A 17813-nucleotide genomic window follows, 5' to 3' on the forward strand; every position below is an offset into this window, starting at 1 on the left:
AATTGTGGCTCATACACCTGTATCCATTTGTCAAAATTGTATAGCTAAGATCTGTGTATTTTAATGTAAGTAAATTTTATCTAAAGAAAATGAAATTTTAAAAATTAAGTGGAGCATGGGGAGAAATTAAATTATAAAGCAAGAATAGCAAAATGTTGGGGCACGTGGGTGACTCAGCTGGTTAAGCGACTGACTCTTGATTTAGGTTCAGGGCCATGGTCTCATGGTCGTGAGGTTGGGCTCCACCTGGGCGTGGAGCCTGCTTGAGATTCCCTCTTTCCTTCTCCCTCTGCCCCTCCCCCACCTGCATGTGTGCACAAGCTCTCTCTCTCTAAAAAAAAATAGCAAAATGTTGATGATTGTTGAATAGAATAATGAAGGTATGTTATACTATTCTAACTGCTTTGTGTATGTTTGAAATTTTCCATAATAATTTTTTAAGTTAAAATGTTTAAGGTATGTATTATCCTCTATGATCCCCAGATTCAACAAAACTTTTTGATGAGCTGCCCAGTTCCTGCCAGAGTCAGGGGCCTCTGCCATACAGATCCCTGTGTGCTTTCTCCAGAGGGCTAAGTCACAGCTCTGGTGTGAGGTCGGCACATGTGAGCTTTTAAAACCAAAACCTACTGCTGAAGGGGCATGACTGCTCTCTGCCACATATTCTAACTCCTAGCAAATATCTGCTTTGTTTATAATTGATTCATGTCTTGGTACCTCATTAAAATCTTAAGTGAAAGGTGATGTGATATACAAGGAAGAAAAAAAAACCATGAATTTCGTCATCACAGTAGGGGCAAATCTCGGTTCTGGCATTTTTAATCTATGTGGCTTATGACAACTTAATGTCCATGTCCTTATCTATAAAAGAGGGACAAAAATTGTGCACAGATTGCTATTGTCTCTGTTGCCCTTTTTTTCATAGTAATAGAAGTCTTGCGATGTGGGTATGGTGTCCGAAAGCCAGCCCTCCCTGAAGCTAGGTATGGCAGGATGACTAAATTCTGCCTATGAGAAAATGCATCATGGAATCTTCCTTAAAATGAAACTGGCACACACTGTATGCTCCCTTTGTATCATCCCTTTCGTCTGTCTTTCTGCCTGAATATGAATGTGGCCGCTGGACACTAGGAGTAAAATAGTGGCAAGCAAGCAGGAACCTGGGCACTCCAAAGCTTCATTCAGCAGAGCTGCCATTCCTGCCCTGGACTGCCTATCTACAAACTTTTATAGTGAAAAAAGGAATTAATGTCTTCCTTTTTCAAGCCACTGTTGGAGTCACTATTACACAATTATAAGTTCACAAGTAAACTTACACCTAACTAATATGATAACTGCTTCATAGTGTGCTGTGGTAAGTGGAAATGCATATGTCCACAACATATATCAGGTATTAAAAATAATACTAAATAATAGTTATTGCAACCTTTGAGTTAAAGTCTCATTGGTTTTCTGGAAACTACTCTGGATCTAGCATTGAGTAACAAATAATTGTGAGAGTAAATTGAATATATCACACTTCAGTTTCTACTGAAGGAAGACATACTGATCCAAAGGGGAATACTTAAAAAGTACAATGGTCTATCACTTGGCCAGGCATGATTAATATAATTCTAAAACCAAGAACTGATGGGTGAAATTATATATTGAAACAGACACCCTCATACCAAAGATCAAAGTTTCTCATCATCAGTGCTATTGACATTTGGAGCCAAATAATTCTGTCTTGGGAGGAGGGAGGGGAGCATTTTAAAATGTTTAGAAGTATCTATGGCCTCTACCCATAGGAGATACCAGTAGCATCCTTCTTCCCTGAGTTGTGACAGCCAAAAATGTCTCCAGACATTGCTAAATGTCCTCGAGGGGACAAAATCACACCCTTGGTTGAGAACCACTACTAAAGATGGAAGTATAAATTTATACAACTTTTCTATTAAAAACTTGATAATAAGTATTAGGAACTTTAATAATGATGGGACACCTGGGTGTCTGAGTCAGTTGAGTGTCGAACTCTTGATTTTGGCTCAGGTCATGATCCCAGAGTCATGGGATTGAGCCGCACCTTGGGCTCTGGGCTGAGCATGGAACCTGCTTAAGATTCTCTTTCTCTCTCTCCCTCTGCCCTTCTACCCCACTTGTGCACTCTCTCTCTCTCAAAATAGTAAAATAAAATAAAATAAAATAAAAGTAAAGTAAAGTAAAGTAAAGTAAAAATAGAAGTGTTTAGATATTTTCATCCAGAAATCCTACTTCCAGGAAGTCATCAGTAAGTAAAGATGCACACATGTCAGTTTAAAAAAACAACCTCGTTTAAAAATGGGTGAATGATCTGAGTATACATCCTTCCAAAGAAGATATACAAATGACCAAGAAGCACATGAAAAGGAGCTCAACATCTTTAGCCAACAGAGAAATAAAAATCAAAACCACAATGAAATATCACTTTATATGTGCTAGGATGGCTATAATAAAAAAAAAACAGCTAATAATAAGTGTTGGTGAGGATGTGGAGAAATTGGAACCCTTATACACTGCTGGTGGGAATGTAAAAATGGTACAGGCACTTTGGAAAACAGTCTAGCAGTTCCTTAAAAGGTTAACATGTAGTCAGAGGGGCCAAGATGGTGAAGTAGCATGGAAATTTTCTGCTTCTCTCATCCCTGAAATGCAGTTAGATCAGCACCAAAGCATTTTGCACACCTATAAAATTGATCTGAGGATTAACACAAAATCTGCATAACTTGAGCCACAGACCTCAGCAGGTATGCCGTGCAGAGAGGTGAACTGAGGGAGAGGGAAGCCATGAAGGGTAGGGAGATGTTTTTGCTTGCAGAGAGAAGATGGAGATGGGGGGATGCGGAGAGTATGGGAAAAGCACACCCCAAAAGCAGCTGGAGAGGAAGAGTGGAAACACCCTTAAGGGACTGAACAAGAAAGGGCAAAAGGAGAAAGGAGAGGATTTCAATATCATTAGGGCTCTATAAACAGGGGAGTGCAGAGTCAGAAACTCCAAGCTCAATACCTGGCAGAACACTGGTGGGAAGGGCAAATCCAAGTGGTCCTCGGGTCACACGAGGAAACATGGTTCCCCTGTTGAGAGGATATTTGGTAGAGGACGTGTAGCCTCTGCACAGGTAAAGGTCCCAGTGGACCCCGGAGAACAGCCACACTTGCTGATGTTGGAACAATGATATCAGGGGGCGGTGAAGCCAGGCACCAGATGTGTGTTGTAATTTACCATAATCCCTGAAACACTGCTGCAACACAATCACATGAAATTTTTCTGGAGTGGGCTGGCACCCAACCACAGTCTCTGGACCTCTGCAGTGGGACAGTCACCCTAGCATTCCCAGGGGTGGGCTGGCACTGGACCATTGCTCAGCAAGACCCTCCCCCAAGGTCAGAGTGGGTCAGAGCTGCAGGGCTCTCAGAAGTGAGGGGTTTGGAAACACAGCCCCATCTGAGATAAAATTCGGAAGGGAGGTGCTGCCTGGCAGGCTGACAGCTCGGTCACAGACAGTGTAGAAACAGGGAGTGGATGGAAGCCAGACGAAGGAGGGGGCTTGATTACTGGCTGTGAGAGCACAGAGTTTGATGCTAGAGACTGGGAAGGTGGCAGACTGACACCATTTTCACATCCTCCACACATACATATATAGGTGGACACGTACCACAACAATCCACCTCAGTAAGCTAAGCAGTGCCATCTAGTGGAGAACGAAGCCATTACACCAAGCCCCATCCAACTGCACCAACCAAGCTTTAGAGGGTACAGACTATAGAGTGCTTCATAGTTTGACTTCTATGGGAAACTGGATGTAATTTCATTCATATTTCATTCTGTTCACTGGTCAATCTATTCCATTTTTTTTTCTTTTCTTTTCTTATTCTTGAATACGGAAAGAGAAAAAAATTTATTTCTATTTTCCATTTTTATAAAAGATTTTTTAAAAATTTTTATATTTTAATTTTTTGTAATTTTTTAATTCTATTTTACTTTCTTAATTTCATATATTCTATTTTTTGTATTGATTATTTTTAATTTTCAAACATTTTCCTAACTTTTTTCTTTTCTTTTTTTTTTTAAATTTTCTTTCTTTTTTTTTTTTTTGCTATTCTATCAAGCTTCTTTCAACAACCATACCAAAACACACCTAGGATCTAGCTTCCTTTAGTTGATTTTTTTGTGTTTTTTTTTAATTTTAATTTTGTATTTCATTAATGATTCTTCCTCCAAAATGACAAAACAAAGGATTTCATCCCAAAAGAAAGAACAGGAAGAAATGACATCCAGGGACTTCATCAACACAGATATAAGCAAGATGTCTGAACCAGAATGTAGAATCACAGTAATAAGAATATTAGCTGGGGTTGAGAAAAGCATAGAATACCTTTATGCAGAGATAAAAGAAGTAAAACCTAATCAAGATGAAATTAAAAATGCTATCCTGAGATGCAAATTCTAATACATGCCACAGCATCAAGGATGGATGAAGCAGAGCAGCAAATCAGTGATACATAGGACAAACTTAGGGAGAATAATGAAGCAGGAAAAAAAAGAGGGAAACTAAAGCAAAAAAGCACAATTTAAGAAATAGAGAAATCAGTGACTTATTAAAAAGAAAGAACATCAGAATCATAGGGGTCCCAGAAGATGAAGAGAGAGAAAGGGGGAGAAGGTTTATGTGAGCAAATCATAGTGGAAAACTTTCCTAACCTGGGGAAAGATACAAACATCAAAATCCAGGAAGCACAGAGAACTCCCATTACATTGAACAAAAACCAAACATCAACAAGGCATATCATAGTCAAACTCACAAATACACAGACAAGGAAAGAATCATGAAAGCAGCAAGGGGTAAAAAAAGACCTTAACCTACAAGGGAAGACAGATCAGGTTCACAGCAGACTTATCCACAGAAACTTAACAGGTCAGAAAGGAGTAGCAGGATATATTCAATGTGCTAAATCGGAAAAATATGTGGCCAAAAATTCTTTATCCAGCAAGACTGTCATTCAAAATAGAAGGAGAGATAAAGAGTTTCCAGACAAACAAAAACTAAAGGAGTTCATGACCACTAAACCAGCCTTGCAAAAAATTTTAAGGGGGACTCTCTGAGGTGAGAAACAATGAAACAAAAGAAAAAAAGACCAAGAGCAACAAAGATTAGAAAGAAGCAGAGAACATCACCAGAAACTCCAACTCTGCAGGCAACACAATAGCAATAAACTCATATCTTTCAGTACTTGCTCTAAATGTCAATGGACTAAACACACCAGTCAAAAGACATAGGGTAACAGAATGAATAAGAAAACAAGATCCATCAATATCCTGTTTACAAGAGACCCATTTTAGACCTAAAGGAACCTTCAGATGGAAAGAAAGGAGATGGAGAATAAGCTATCATGCTAATGGTCACCAAAAGAAAGCTGGAGTAGCCATACTTACATCAGACAATCTAGACTTTAAAATAAAGTCTGTAACAAGAGATGAAGAAGGGCATTATATCATAAATAAGGGTTCTATCTATAAGGAAGACCCAACAATTTTAAACACTTATGCCCCCAGTGTGAAACACCCAAATATATAAATCAATTAATCACAAACATAAAGAAACTCATTGATTATAATACCATACTAGTAGGGGACTTCAACACCCCACTTACAACAATGGACAGATCATCTAAGCAGAAAATTAACAAGGAAACAATGGCTTTGAATGACACACTGGACCAGATGGACTTAACAGACATATTCAGAACATCTCATCCTACAGCAGTGGAATACACAATCTTCTTCAGTGCACATGGAACATTCTCCAGAATAGATCACATACTGGTACACAAATCAGCCCTCAACAACTACAAAAAGAATGAGGCCATACCATGTATATTTTTAGACCACAATGCTATGAAACTCGAAATCAACCACAAGAAAAAATTTGGAAAGACAACAAATACTTGGAGACTAAAGAACATCTTACTAAAGAATGAATGGGTTAACCAAGAAATTAAAGAGGAAATTAAAAAGTACATGGAAGCCAATGAAAATGATAACACCACAACCCAAAACCTCTGGGACGCAGCAAGGGCTGTCATAAGAAGAAGTATATAGCAATCCAGGACTTCCTATAGAAGGAAGAAAGGTCTCAGATACACATCCTAACCTTACACCTTAAAGAGATGGAAAAAGAACAGCAAATAAAACCCAAAAACAGCAGAAGACAGCAAATAATAGACTAGAGCAGAAATCAATGCAAATGAAAAAACAAAACAAAATAAACAAACAAAAAAACAGCAGAATAGATCAATGAAACCAGAAGCTGGTTCTTTGAAAGAATTAACAAAATTGATAAGCCCCTAGCCAGTTTGATCAAAAAGAAAAAGGAAAGGACCCACATAAATAAAATCAAGAATGAAAGGGGAGAGATCACAATCAACACAGCAGAAATACAAACAATAATAAGAGGATATTATGAGCAATTATACACCAATAAAATGGGCAATCTGGAAATGGAGATTCCAGTTCCATGGAATGGAAGAAATGGACAAATTGCTAGAAACATATACACTATCAAAACTGAAACAGAAAGAAATAGAAAATTTGAGCAGACCCATAACCAGTAAAGGAATCGAATTAGTAATCAAAAATCTTCCCAAAAAACAAGAGTCCAGGGCCAAATGGCTTACCAGGGGAATTCTACTAAACACATAAAGAAGAGTTAACACCTATTCTTTTGAAGGTGTTCCAAAAAGTAGAAATGGAAGGAAAACTTCCAAACTCATTCTATGAGGCTAGCATTACCTTGATTCCAAAACCCACTAAAAAGGAGAAATACAAACCAATTCCCCTGATGAACATGGATGCAAAAATTCTCAGCAAGATATGACCAACCGGATCCAACAATACATTAAAAAAATGATTCACCACGACCACATGGGATGCAGGGCTGGTTCAATATCTGTAAAAAAAACAATGTAATACATCACATCAATAAAAGAAAGGACAAGAATCACATGATCTTCTCAATAGATTCAGAGAAAGCATTAGACAAAGTACAGCCTCCTTTCTTGATAAAAACCCTCAAGAAAGTAAAGATAGATCATAAAAGCCATATATGAAAGACGAACCACTAATATCATCCTCAGTGGGGAAAAACTCAGTTTTCCCCCTAAGGTCAGCAATATGACAGGGATGCTCACTCTCACCACTGTTATTCATCATAGTATTGGAAGTTCTAGCCTCAGCAATCAGACAACACAAAGGAGTAAAAGGCATCCAAGTAGACAAGGAGGAAGTCAAACGTTCACTCTTCACAGACATGATACTCTATATGGAAAACCCAAAAGATTCCACCAAAAAACTGCTACAAGTGATCCATGAATTCAGCGGTCACAGGATATAAAATCAATGCACAGAAATCGGTTGCATTTCTATACCAATAATGAAGCAACAGAAAGAGAAATCAAGGAATCTATCCCATTTACAATTGTGCCAAAACCCATAAAATACCTAAGAATAAAAGTAACCAAAAAGGTGAAAAATCTATACAGTGAAAACTATAGAAGGTTTATGAAAGAAATTGAAGAAGACACAAAAAAAATGGAAAAATATTCCATGCTCATGGGATTGGAAGAAGAAATATTGTTAAAATGTCAATACTACCCAAAGAAATCTACATATTCAATGCAATTCCTATCAAAATAACACCAACATTCTTCAAAGAGCTAGAACAAACAATCCTAAAATTTGTATGGAACCAGAAAAGACCCTGTATAGCCAGAGCAATCCTAAAAGAAAACCAAAGCTGGAGGCATCACAATCCTTCAAGATGTATTACAAAGCTGTAATCATCAAGACAGTATAGTACTGGCACAAAAACAGACACTTAGATCAATGCTACAGAAAAGAGAACCCAGAAATGGACCCACCAACATATGGCCAACTAGTCTTCGACAAGGCAGGAAAGAATATCCAATGGAATAAAGACATTCTATTCAGCAAATGGTGTTGGGTGGACGGTGACATGCAGAAGAATGAACCTGGACCACTTTATTACACCATACACAAAAATAAACTCAAAATGGATGAAAGACCTAAACACAAGACAGAAAGCCATCAAAATCCTCAAGGAGAAAGCAGGCAAAAACCTCTTTGACCTTGGCCACAGTAACTTCTTGCTCAACATGTCTCTGGGGGCAAGGGAAACAAAAGCAAAAATGAACTATTGGGATCTCATCAAGATAAAAAGCTTCTGTACAGTGAAGGAAACAATCAGCAAAACTAAAAGGCAACCAATGGAACGGGAGAAGATATTTGCAAATGACATATCAGATAAAGGATTAATATCCAAAATCTATAAAGAACTTACCAAACTCAACACCCAACAAACAAATAATCCAGTGAAGAAACGGGCAAAAGACATGAATAGACACTTCTCCAAAGAAGGCATCCAGATGGCTAACAGACTCATGAAAATATGCTCAACATCACTCATCATCAGGGAAATACAACTCAAAACCACAATGAGATATCACCTCACACGAGTCAGAATGGCCAAAATTAACAACTCAGGCAACACCAGATATCGGTGAGGATGTGGAGAAAAGATCTCTTTTGCACTGCTTGTGAGAATGCAAACTGGTACAGCCACCCTGGAAAACAGTATGGATGTTCCTCAAAAAATTAAAAATAGAACTACCTTAAACCTAGCAATTGCACTACTAGGATTTATCCAAAGGATACAGGTATGCTGAAGAGGCATGTGCACCCCAATGTTTATAGCAATACTATCAACAATGGCCAAAGTATGGAAAGAGCCCAAATGTCCATTGACAGATGAAGGGATAAAGAAGATATGGTATATATATATATATATATATATATATATATATATATACCTACCATGGTATATATGGTGTGTGTGTGTGTGTGTGTGTATATACGTATATACATATATATATAATTGGGGTATTATTCAGCAATAAAAAAGAATGAAATCTTTCCATTTGCAACAACGTGGATGGAACCAGAGGGTATTATGCTAAGGGAAATTAGTCAGAGAAAGACAAATATAGTATGACTTCACTCATATGAGGACTTTAAGAGACAAAACAGATGAACATAAGGGAAGGGAAACAAAAATAATATAAAAACAGGGAGGAGGACAAAACATAAAAGACTCTTAAATATAGAGAACAAACTGAGGGTTGCTGGAGGGGTTGTGTGTGGGGGATGGGCTAAACGGGTAAGGGGCATTAAGAAAGACACTTGTTGGGAGGAGCACTGAATGTTATACGTACGGATGAATCACTAGAATCTACTCCTGCTAACTAACTTGGGTATAAATAAATAAATAAATAGTTACCATGTAACCCACAATTCCACTAGGTATATACCCAAAAAAATTGAAAACATATGCGCATATATAAACTTGTACACAAATGTTCATAGCACCATTATTCATAGTAGCCAAAAAGTTGAAACAACCCAAGTGTTCATCAACTGATGAACTGATAATTAAAATGTGATCTATCCACACACTAGAATACTATTTAACAATAAAAAGGAAACAAGTGCTACAACATGGATGAACCTTGAAAACATTATGCTAGGTGAGAAATAACAAAAAGTCACGTATTATATGATTCCAGTTATATTAAAAGTCCAGAACAGGCAAATCCATGGAGACAGAAAGTAAATTAGTGGCTGCTTGGGGGATGTGAAATGAGGAGTGACTGCTGATGGGTACAGGACTCCCCCTAGGGGGTGATGAAATGTTCTAAAATTATTCTTAAAATTTATGATGGCAATGGTTGCACAACTCTGTGAGTACACTGAAAACAATCTGAATGTAAACTTCAAACAGGAGAATTGTACAGTATGTGAATTAACAAGCCATCATAAAAACATATCAATATCAGCAAAACAAAAAGATGCACATACAAGGATATACATTTTTATAAGTTATTTATAAGATTTTAAAAGTTAAAAATACCTAAATGCAAAGCAAAAGGGGTCATAAAATAAATTATGTTTGGTCATAATGAATAAGTATTAAGTAACAACTGTAAATCACCTTTTGAATACTTATTAACACAAGGAAATCTCATGCTCTAATCTTGAGAAAGAGGAATAGAAAATCTGCATTTAGACATATATATGTGCACGTGCACACACATACACACACACATACACATACAGAAAATTTATTTTAAAAATCCACAATCAGTGAACAATGGTTAATATTGGGTGGTGGGGTAAATGGTGATTTTTGTTGTCTTCTCTTTCTTCTATAGTTTCTGTATTTCCTACACTACAAAAATGTTTATAATCAGGAATTTGTTTTTTAAAGATTGAGAAAGAAAAATTATTTCCAAAACTGACTTAAAATGTATAAACTATAAGAGCTGAATTATGGAACATGTAGCCAAGCCTTCTAATTTTACTGATGATGTAACCAGAGCCCCAAGAGGCTCATTGTCAGCCATTTGTCTGTGTATGAACCTGAAATAGTCCTTTTCTCTTCTCTGGTCCTTTTCTTTCTCTCTTCATGAACCCCCTACTCACCTACACACACACACACACACACACACACACACACACACAAAAACAGCACAAAAAAAATTGAGAGATAAACCTTAAGGGCATTATGTTAAGACAAATAAGTCAAACAGAGAAAGACAAATACCATATGATCTCACTCATACATAAGATCTAAAAAAAAAAAAAAAAGAAAGAAAAAAAAAAAACACCTGTGCTCATAGATACAGAGAACAGGGAGTGGGCAATATGTGTGAAGGTGGTCAAAAGTACAAACTTCCAGTTAGAAAATAAATAAGTCCTGAGGATGTAATATACAGCATGGTAACTGTAGTTAATGATACCATATCACACATTTGAAAGTTGCTAAGAGAGTAGATCTTACTACAAGAAAAAAAATTGTAAATATGTGTGATGATGGATGTTAACTAGATTTATTGTGATCATTTTGTAATATATACATATATCCAACCGTTATGCTGTACACCTGAAACCAATACAATGTTACATGTTAATTATATTTCAATTTTTTAAAAAACTAACAACAACAACAAAAAGATTTGAGGGATTTCTTTTCTCAAACTGGATCCTGTTCTAAAATTCCTACAGGATTAGATAGAAAGACCCACCAGTCTCCCTCCCAGCCCATTAGAGGGCAGTAGCAAGTCAGGCCAGGCTAAGACCTCAGCACAGTGGATAAATGACAGAGAGAATAAACATCATTTCTTGGCATCAGAAGCAGACAAACTTGATTAAAATCATGCTGACCCTGGGATGACCGTCTTCAACTTTCTTTGGCAAGCGTTAGCTTAAGGAGTCTTTTGAAGTGGGGCATTCTGGTTCCTATCCCACACGAGCAAGAAATGGATGATGCCCCAGGGAACTGCCCCAGTCACAGCTCCCAAGTTTTTTCAGAGCAGCAGCCCATAATCACCTCATTTTCCTGCTCCAAGTGTTGTCAGAGGGATTCTCCAGGCTTTGGCATCCTGGGAGGTAGCACAGATGGAAGGCTGGAAGAACACAGAGTGAATCCTTCCATCTAAATGACCAGCTGCCGATGCTGTTCTTTGGAGTTCCAAGCCCTCCAAACAAAAAGAAGAGAATCGGGCAAGAGACAAGAGCCTGGTACTGCTCAGCAGAAACAAAAGTTCAGAAAATTTGGCAAGCCTCCCTCTTCCCAAATGATTCCCAGGCAATGGTAAATTTGGAAAGTGGTCAGTGTTGAAATTGAGGCACATGGGCTTGGCTGCAAAGGCTGATGGCTCCTCTCTCTCCACAACGTGTGAAAGTGAAAAACACATTGTTGGAGGGAATAGTGTCCACCCCTTGCTCTTAAGCTCAGTTAAAGAACCTTATCCCAGGCAGGTAGGACTCTACTATAGTCTGGAAGATGACCCACATTCAAATCCCAGCCCTGCCACTCACTGGTCAGGTAAACCTGTGGGCATTTCTCAACTTTTTTTTTCTTCATTTCCCCACATGTAAAAGGAAAGTAATATTGATAGAAGATTATATTAATAGTTCCTACTTCCTAAGAATAAAGAGGATTTACATAGTCCTTGACTCATTATTAGTACTCAACAAATGACAGCTAGTTTCTAGTGTTAGTGGTTACAGGGATAAAATATAGAGCTTTTTCACTCCCATTTCAATCCAACATACTGAGGCCTTTGCTATGAAGAAATCTTCTCTTAAAGGCCCACAAAAAGCTTGTGAGACAATCAGTCATTCAAACCAACTCAGCACTAATACATTGGATAAACCCACATATTATAAAGCTAAAAACTATATCTAAAATCTGCCTCAGGTTGTATATACTGAAGTGCGTTTCTTTTCTCTTCTAAGCTGCCAGTTGTGGAAGTTCCTCCCCAAAGGCAAATTTGCTAGGATTTGATGTGAAGGCTTAGAAACAATGTCTATACTTTTAGAAGTTGCTGCATCAGTAGTTGAAATGCCAAGTAACTCCCCATCGTTGATACATGCTAGGACAAACACTTACTGTAAGATTAATTAGTAAGGCTCATTGTATTTTCTAAAATGGTGACAACAATAGTTCCTGTTACACATGGTACTTCTCCCATCAGGAGGTAGGTTTGTGTTCCCTCCCACTGAATCTGGAAAGGGTTGGAATAATGTCATGTGACTTCAAGGCTAAGTCATATAAGACAGTATGGCTTTCTCTTAGTTTTCTTTTGAATGCTCATTCTTGGAACCCAGTCACCGTGCTGTGAGTAAAACCAAGCAGAACATAGAGGAGACATGTGTAGGTTTCCATCTAGCAGCCCAGCTGTGGTCCCAGATAATAACTCCCATCAATTGCCAGACAAATAACTAAGCAATCATTCAGATGTTTCCAGCTTCAGAGGTTGACTCATTTCCAGCCTTTGAGTCTTCCCAGCTGAGCTCCTAGATGTCATGGAGCAAACCAAACTATCCCATTGTGCCCTTTCTGACCCACGAAATCTGTGGCACAAGAAAATGGTGGTCATCTTATGCCACTAGGTTGGGGGATCACTTGTTATATGGCAATAATACCTAGAATAGCTAACAAGCATGGTTGTCTCACATTTAAGCAAGTGAGACTTTAATGTCTGTAAGATATCACCTACTTTGCTGAAATCTTGAATTCCACAATGAGATATTTATTCTTTGAGCTTAAAGTATTATCCCTTTTGAAACATAGAGAATAGACAGTAGCCCCAATTCAGGAGCCACCAACTATTAATGGTATGACTTTGAGAAAATCACTTAATATGTGGGTCTTATGTTGCATCTCTTTCCTCCAAATCTAATCTCTGTTCTTCCTCCAACCCCTGATCTGGTATCCCAGATTAACCTCACAAAATACATCAGTGAACTAGCTTCCAGTTAGATGTGACCAATAGCAGGCACCAGCAGGAGACCCAGAGAACAGCAGGGAAGTGAAGTTGAGGTATTTATTCTTGCAAAGGAAAAACACTCCTGTTTCTCCTCTCAACACTCTACTCCCAGTAATTCTGGTCACCAAATATGTGGAGAGGTTCCCACCCCAAGCAATTCTCAGACACCCACTCGGTGTCCTGTAATTTAACTCAATTCTGACACTCTTTACCTGAAGGGAGCATCAGATCCCACGGGTTAAAGGCTGTCCTATAACATTGCCCCCATTTTAGATGCCAATTGCAAATCCAGGTTATCACCTAAGCTTCTGACCAATTTAGTGGCTATAAAATGAAAGTGCCCATGACCCCTCCTCAGGTTCACTCATTTGCTGGAATGGCTCACAGAACTGAGGAAAGTAGTTTACTTACTAGATTGCCAGTTTATTATAAAAGAATACAACTCAGGAACAGCTGGATATAAGAGATACAGAGGGCAAGGTATATGGGAAAAGGCATGGAGCTTCCCTGCCCTCTCCAGGCATGCCACCTTCTTAGCACCTCCACATGTTCATCAACCTTAGAAGCTCTCCAAAACCCATAGTTTATAAAGCCTTCATTATGTAGGCACGATTGATTAAATCATTGGTCATTAGTGATTGAACTCAACCTCCACCCTCTCTCCCCTCCCCAAAGATTGTGGAGTAGGAATGAAAGTTCCAACCTTCTAATCACATGGTCAGTTCCTCTGGCAACCAGCTCCATCCTTAGGGGCTTTCCAAAAGTCACCTCATTAATATAAACTCAAGCATGTTTGAAAAGCGGCTTGTTACGAATAAAAATGACACACTTATTGCTCTTATCACCTGGGAAATTCCAAGGAATAGAGATGAAGATAACATATATTTATTATTAGAAATCACAATACCACAATCCTCTCTCCCTCTCTATGGGGTGGCCACAACTTGTCAGCTTCTCTCAGCCAAGGGTCACAGCTCCTCTGAGACAGCGATCCTTACACTGTTCTTTCTCCAGCCCTCTCCTTCTTCCTCTCCCTTCCTCTGACCACCAGCCTCCTCTCTCTGTCTCTCTCATTGGGTCTGTAATTGCTCCCTTCCCAGCCCCTTCAGGCTTTGGGGTAATAAAAGCACCACTCTACTAACTCCGATGACTTCTCTATGGCCTCCCCACACATTTGCAAATAATTCCTCAAATTGATCGATCATGCCTTCAGTTTCAGAACTCTGAGTTTCTGATTCTTCATTGTCAAAAAAAGATTCAACCCACTCAGCTTCCTAGATCAGTCAAGATAATCAACTGAAAGTCTCAGCCAGGGCCAATAACAAAAAGAGAAAGCACACTGAGCATTTCAAACAGAAGGGATTGAGTAGAAGGAATTGGTAACACTAAATTCAGAAGGCTGAAAGGGCAAAAAGAGGATACTAGGTAACTCAGCTATTAGTGGCTGCAGGACTGGTAGAACCAGTGGAGGAGGTGGTGTTTCTAGGAACTGAGTGCTCCAAGGGGGAACCGCTGCCTGGTCAATGCCCAAACGGGGCATTGTGAAGGGTGGTAGTACATCCTTGCAGGCTGCTTCCTGGTTGGTGCTGAGTGTGGCTAACACTGTCCCCTCTGCAGAAGGATGGTAATAAGAGTGTGAATAGGAAGGAGTTTCCCTGGCCCTCCTACCTCCTTTTCTCTCCCAAATTGGCCTCCCATGGGCAGAATCTAATGCAAAACCAGCTGGCATAAGTGTCTTAAAACCAGAGTCTGAAACTTCCTAGCCCAGCATCATAGATCAGAGTATGAAAGGTGGGGCTTAGGACGGAAGACAACAAGTAAATAACCAATACATATGGGCACTGTAAAAACATTCTGTACTGTAGTTATTGTTACCCATAATTGAGAAAATTTAAGTAGGTATCTACACCTCAGAATGAATAACTTTTCCCAGTCTTTTCCCCAGAGCAGGCTTAATAAAAGCTATGATATTACAGCCCATGATTTCCAACCTTACCAAGGTTTTAAATGTTCTATCTACCCTGTGCTTCCCCCAGAATATCAAAATGTCCCATAAATTCCAACCAAATCTCCCAGACTCCTTTTATAAATAGAGCAGCAATACATAAATTCTTTTTTCACACTACTAATGCCAATGATGGTCTCAGAAAAGATGAGTGCCACCAAGTGTCAGCAGCACCTAGAGCACGGTGATGTCATGGGGGTAACACTCTTGACCAAGGCCAGCCAAAACAGGGTTGCCTGCTGCTGTGCTCCTCCTCCAACTCCCTCAAGAGCTGATGGATAATAGTTCCCCAAAACACCATCTCCATGTGTTGACAAGTAAAGCCCTCAGCCCAGCACCCTTAAAGCTGGAGACTTACAAAAATTTCATTTCTGCAGGTATCAACTCCTGCATTAGAGTAATGGTTTTTAAACTATTTTTATCAATATATGCTTTTCTGTTTTATTTTTGTGAGCACAGCCTGACATAGAACCCCAAATATAAATAAAATAGATAAAGCTGGTTATGCATTAGTTGAAATGGGAGGGTCCCAGAAACTGGCCTGATGCAGCTGTTGCCTGCACAACCTTCCCCTAGAGTTTTCTGGGTCTCTAAAGAGCTCAGGTTGAGTGCTCTAGGACTAGAGCAGTCTTGGTAAAGTTTAGTAACTTCAGGCATTCTTTTTTTTCCCTAAGTTTATTTAATTTGAGAGAGACAGAGAAAGTATGAGCAGAGGAGGGACAGAGAGAGAGGGAGAGAATCCAAGCAGACTCCACATGGTCAGGGCACAGAAGCTGACTTGGGGCTCAAACTCATAAAACTGAGAGATCATGACCTGAGCAGAAATCAAGAGTGGGACGTTTAACTGCCTGAGCCACCAAGGTGTCCCCTTCAGACTTTCTTTAACATAGCTATAAAGTAGCTTATAGGTATAATTGTTCTGAATATGCCAAGTATCAAAGGCTTTCTTCTCACATTTATGTTATAATCCCATGTAGAAATTCCTCTAGTTTCTCCTATAGACACTCCCATCTTCTCACACAGAAAGCCACAAAACCCCACTGCACAACACATTTTTACACTACAGCTTTTCCAAAGATCTCCAGACTCAAGTAAAATGGAAAAAAAAAGTTGTATTTTCAGTACTGTATTCATGACACAGCATCTCCAGCTTCAGAGGAGTGGCAGGTGCTGGTCTGCTCATAAGTTTTCTGCAGCCAACACGGAACTTGGAGAACAATGCTGGATGGAGCATCAGCCCACTTGGACTATATGGTGTTGGTATTGTGCTTGAGGTAGTCCATGTATTTCTTCTGGAATGTGCTGCTGTACAAAACCCAGGATGGGATCAGGTTCAGGAAGCTCCGCTTAAATAGACAAAAACATGAGTGTTTGGGGGGAAAAAAGAAGAGCAAACAAGTTACAACTAAACATCTCAGTTTATAGTCATTATCTTTAAAAATATTTTTCTTTTTTTTAAGTTTATTTATTTTGAGTGACAGAAAGCATGAGCAGGGAAGGGGTAGAGAGAGGGAGAGAGAAGATCCCAAGCAGGATCCAAGCAATCAGCATGGAGCCCAACACAGCACTCAAACTCACAAATCATGAGATCATGATCTGAGCCAAAATCAAGAGTCAGACACTTAACCGATTGGGCCACCCAGGCGCCCCTAAAAATATCTTTCTGACTACTGAACTTAAGTCTCAAAATCTTTTAAGCATTTGCTAAAATTTAAAAATTTTGTAGCACTTTCTCAGCAAGCAAGATTTTCTCAGAAACCAAAACAGTCACTTGTACAATCGGCCCAGAAGAAATTCTAAATTAAGAGAACTCTGTTCAGAACTCACCCCACACCCCTTTCTCCTTCTCTTAGTAAGCACTTCCTCTTCCTGGTGCCCAATCTCCCCAGTGTCTTCAGGTTCTTTTTACCAAGGTTCTACTAAAATGAGATTCCAGAAAACAGTCAGAAATGCTCTTATTACCTTACACAATGCCTGAGGCATAATAGGTGCTAAGCAAATACACAAATGCATAGATGAATTCACGAACAAAAGTCTGACACAGCAAGGTATAAATTACTAACACAGAGCATTTTCTTGGAAAAGGAGTAGGGTGTTTCAAGCCAAGGCATGAATGCTTAGTTGGCTGCATGTCAGGCATAGGCACAAGCATTGGAAGGCTTCTTGCCCTCAAATCATACCCATGTCCTATAAAACTGGTCCAGACCCCCATAAAAAATCATTTTGTCTACATTGTAATCTTGGGCATCCAACATTCCTGCTCCCCACTAAACAACAGGCTTTCAACCAGAGGAAGATGTGAGCTTTTCAGGGAGTGTTCATATTCTTCAGACAGCTCAGATTCTCAGACCATTGCATTAATTGAGATATTTCTAAGCAGGGGACC

General features: G+C 39.0%; 1 protein-coding gene across 3 annotated transcripts in view; it reads right to left on the reverse strand.

Annotated features, from left to right (window-relative positions):
* Window positions 1-16519: 16519 nt before the first annotated feature.
* HSD17B3 (hydroxysteroid 17-beta dehydrogenase 3) overlaps window positions 16520-17813 on the reverse strand; it is a 48602-nt gene continuing 47308 nt past the window's right edge. For all 3 annotated transcript variants that reach the window (XM_042964813.1, XM_042964812.1, XM_007089011.2), the window contains one exon: window positions 16520-16773. In XM_042964813.1, the coding sequence (XP_042820747.1) occupies window positions 16675-16773 (99 nt within the window). In that variant the 3' untranslated portion in view covers window positions 16520-16674. The remainder of the gene's footprint in view (window positions 16774-17813) is intronic.

Source organism: Panthera tigris, chromosome D4, assembly GCF_018350195.1.
Source record: "Panthera tigris isolate Pti1 chromosome D4, P.tigris_Pti1_mat1.1, whole genome shotgun sequence".
NCBI classification, from domain to species: Eukaryota; Metazoa; Chordata; class Mammalia; order Carnivora; family Felidae; genus Panthera; species Panthera tigris.